The sequence below is a fragment of the Notamacropus eugenii genome, chromosome 2 (genome assembly GCF_028372415.1).
Source record: "Notamacropus eugenii isolate mMacEug1 chromosome 2, mMacEug1.pri_v2, whole genome shotgun sequence".
NCBI lineage: Eukaryota > Metazoa > Chordata > Mammalia > Diprotodontia > Macropodidae > Notamacropus > Notamacropus eugenii.
Genome location: NC_092873.1, coordinates 132,922,952 through 132,927,246, shown reverse-complemented (window position 1 = coordinate 132,927,246; position 4,295 = coordinate 132,922,952). Strand labels below are relative to the sequence as shown.

The window sequence follows — 4,295 nt, the reverse complement described above, 5'->3', positions numbered from 1 at the left end:
ACTTTGAGCTGGAAATCTCATTCACTCTGTCATTTTGTGGATTCTGCTGCTCTAGAATTTGTTTAAAGTGATTTTTTACAGGTGTTTTATGGGCTGTGGGAGAAAAGGTAGAGTATGTGCATCTTTCTACTCAGCCATCTTATCTCCACTCCCCTGCACTTGATTATACTAAAACAAAAACAAGAGAAGATCCTACTTTGCTTAGCCTTACAACCCACCTTTCCACAAGCCTTGGCTGTACAATCTAAATGGCCATGAACAGCGGAAAAATAGAGGCATTATTCTTCTTGATTATAGTAAAACAAAAAGAACAAAATATCCTACTTTACTTGCCATCACCACACTCAATAGAGCTTAAAGATTGTTAAAATGAGCGTGCTCCCCTGCCCACCCTGCTGCCAACATGGCCTCTGCAGCGGCCGCCCCGCCTGTGAAGATTGGGATTATTGGTGGAACTGGTCTGGATGATCCTGAAATTGTAGAAGGCAGAATTGAAAAATATGTTGACACACCATATGGCAAGCCGTCAGATGCCTTGATTTTGGGGAAGATTAAAAATGTTGACTGTGTCCTGCTTGCAAGACATGGAAGGCAGCATACCATCATGCCTTCAAATATTAACTTCCAAGCAAACATTTGGGCCTTAAAGGAGGAGGGCTGCACTCACATTATAGTGACTACTGCTTGTGGCTCTTTAAGGGAAGAAATTCAGCCTGGAGACATAGTCATAATTGATCAGTTTATTGACGGGACAACCAAAAGACATCAAACCTTCTATGATGGAAGCCATGCCTGCTCTTCAGGAGTGTGTCACATTCCAACGGCTGAGCCATTTTGCTCCAAAACCAGAGAGGTTCTCATAGAGACTGCTAAGAAACTTGGGCTCAAGTGCCACTCAAAGGGAACAATGGTAACCGTGGAGGGACCCCGTTTCATTTCAAGGGCAGAAATCCTGATGTTCCGTGTTTGGGGAGCAGATCTGATCAACATGACCACAGTTCCGGAGGTGGTGCTTGCCAGAGAAGCTGGAATTTGCTATGCAACCATTGCTATGGCGACGGATTACAACTGCTGGAAAGAGCATGAGGAGGCGGTTTCAGTTGATAATATCATGAAGACTCTGAAAGAAAATTCGAATAAGGCCACCAGTTTACTTCTCACTGCAATACCACAGATCAGATCTGTGGAATGGACAGAAACCCTACGCAGCATGAAACACGTGGTCCAATTTTCCATTATTTTACCAAGACACTGAAATGGTGTGGATACTCAGAGGAGCAGAAGAGGTCCCTTCTCCAGTAATTTCCAGGATGTGTAATTACCACAAATAATAGAGAATCACATGTTCTGTACCACTTGTGAAATAGTTGTGGTGATAAAAGACTGTATTTACTCAAGAGATTACTTCTGCTAGGTCTTGGCAGCTTCAGAAGTAAGTGATTTCGAAAGGAAGGTATTTGGAAACAAGCTGCCATCACAGAATCTCTAATATTTACAAGTTTAAAGAAAGTACCATCCTAAAGTGGATCATTTCTCCCAACATTAAATGCCGACACTATATTTGTACTCTGAAAAGGAGGCAGTTTATTGAGCCTTTTCTGTTAGAAAAGTACTTGACATTCATTTTCATTGCCTATCTTTCCAAGAAAAATTATATTTGTCTAGAGATGAAGACAATTTAAGAAAAAATACGTATGCATTTTAATATTGGAGGCATTTTATTGTTGACATTTTATCTCTTTTTTTAAATTGTTGCTGCTTTTGTGGCCCTGTGAATTCCTTTTTATATGATTTATTAATTTGAGATTTTTGATTTTTAATAAAATCATTTTCTTGCCTACCATTAAAAAAAGATTATTAAAATGTAATGAAGGCATTAGGGGTAGATAGGAAATTAATCCACAGGAAGATTGGGAGATAATTTCTAATTTTCATAGCCTTGGATTATGTCAACATTTTTAAATACGGAGCTCCTCTTAGCCACAGAAATAGGCATAAGGAAAGATAGACCAACATAATTGCATTGATAGAAATGAAGAATATTCATTTGGAGTGAAATATGGAGTGAAAGTCATAACTCCAGACAGAATTTTTTTTTTTAATTCACAAATGTTTGTGAATTAAGCAATATTCTAGTTGACAAAAATCTGCTGTATAAATGGACATTTTGAGAATATTCATTTTTATATTAAACATGGTTAATCTATATAGTTTATTTTCATTAATATCAATATCCCTTGACTTGGTCAATTCAGCTAAATTGGCACATCATTACAGGCAACAATAAGAGAAGGAAGTAAACAAGTGGATAGAGAAATAGACTGTTCAATATTCTGCTTCACTGATTTTTCTGGAAATGTTGTCAAAATATTTGATCTTCTAACCCCGAGGAGATTTTTCCAAATTAGGTAAAATCATTTGGTTTAATGAGTCAATTAAACGTTCAATACAATTTAATCCATAATATTTATTAAGTACCTACCTGAAGGGTATTAGTTCACAGATGGTGCACTAAACATGCAGGCAGAAACTATTTTATTAAAACAAAGCCTTGAATTCTTAATAGATGTGTGTGATTTGGGGCAAGTCATTTTACCTCACATATACATCAATTTCCTCACCTGTAAATTGCTAGTAATAACACCTATTTACCAGGGTTGCTGCGAGGATAAAATGAGGTAGTATATTTTAAAGCTCCTTGCAAAACTTAAAGTATTTTATAAGACCTTATTATTCTTGTTGCTGTTGTTGTTATTATTATAATCTCTATGTGCAAGGCACTTTACTAGGCCGTGTTATATATAAACAGAAAAAAAATTCTCTCACCACAAGAAGTTTACAATATAGATTTGGGCTTTATGAGGCATATTTTTGTAAACTTCAAAACAGTCACACTTCATTGTCCTATTAGGAAATATTGGTGATCCTTGTTTTATAAAGTCTATGCTCGGTCCTACAAAGCTAAAAAAAAAAAGGCTTTGGGAGTAGGTCTTTGGGTAGACTGTATGTTGTCTGAGGAATAGTATAATTAATTTAATGAATGCTCATCCACAATGTGACCAATCAATGAACAAGCTTTTTATAAAGGCCTATTATGTGTCAAGTAATGTGGCACTAGAGATATACACTAACTCAATTTTTACAAGAGGAGGAGAAGCTTCTTATGAATTATATGCTATGTGACATAGTTTGAATTTTTTTGTAGAATTAAGAAAGGTCTCTACTTAACCAACAATTACCCTCCTAGCCCAGGAATGGATGGCAGATAAATAGTTCCACTATTTGACCTCGATAAAAATCTTTAAAACATATAAGATTTTCTATAAGCAAAGAAAGATGTATACAAAGGAGAACAGAGAGTGGTGAATCTAAAAATGTAAACAAATAATAGCTAAGGGGAGAAGTTACATTTCTACTACCCTACTTTTAACATAGATATATATTTTGGACATCTGCTCTGCAGTTAGTCCAAAAAAATCTGCTTCACAAACTGAGATTACAACAGAACTCCACTTATTTTTTTAAAAATATTTTTAGGAAGTGACTCATCATAAATAATCTGAAGTTTTATTATTTAGCTACCAGTAAGAACCTAACAAAACACAACTAGGTTTCAGTTGTGTGGGTAAGAAATTGAAGTGCAAGTGTATTAAATGTATCATATCTCCTAAATGTTGGTGAGTAATTGGAAGCAGGAAGGCACACAGAGCTTTGTTGGGGTAGGGTAGAGGCTTTCTGTCACGTGGAATATAGCATTGGTGAGTAGGAACCCTAAAGATAACATAAGTGTTTCTCATGTCAGAAGCAGTTGATATCTATAGGTGAGCACTAGGATAACCATGGTCACAACATGATTAATAAGAAGACTCTAAGGGGGAGAAAAGTTCGGACCACAATTTTACAGAAAGGAAAACTTGTGAAAAAACAAACACAAAACAAAACAAATCGCATACATGTATAAACACAAATATATGTGTGTGCCTATATTGAAATTATTTCATAATTACATAAATGTAAATACTTTCAAATATATAACTATATATATGTATATAACTGCAAAAGATAATTTATGTGTGTGCATACATATATATGTATATATACATATGTGTGTGTCTATGTTTCTGTGTGTATGCACATTTATAAATTAGGTATTGGAGAGTGTAAGAATGGAAAAGATATTTAAAAATAAGAGCCAAAAGGAAATATGAAGGACTATGAACAATACCATATTAAAAATTCAAAAACATAATTCCCCACAGAACAAAAGCATTAGATGCTTTGTGAAGTTGTATTTC

The 4,295-nt window shown here is 35.2% G+C and overlaps 1 protein-coding gene across 1 annotated transcript; it reads left to right on the top strand.

Annotated features, from left to right (window-relative positions):
• Positions 1–379: 379 nt before the first annotated feature.
• On the top strand, positions 380–1,432 carry LOC140523688 (S-methyl-5'-thioadenosine phosphorylase-like). The gene has a single exon (XM_072638435.1). It carries the CDS (start codon positions 404–406, stop codon positions 1,253–1,255), a length of 852 nt encoding a protein of 283 aa, XP_072494536.1. The 5' UTR covers positions 380–403; the 3' UTR covers positions 1,256–1,432.
• The last annotated feature ends 2,863 nt before the right edge of the window (positions 1,433–4,295 follow it).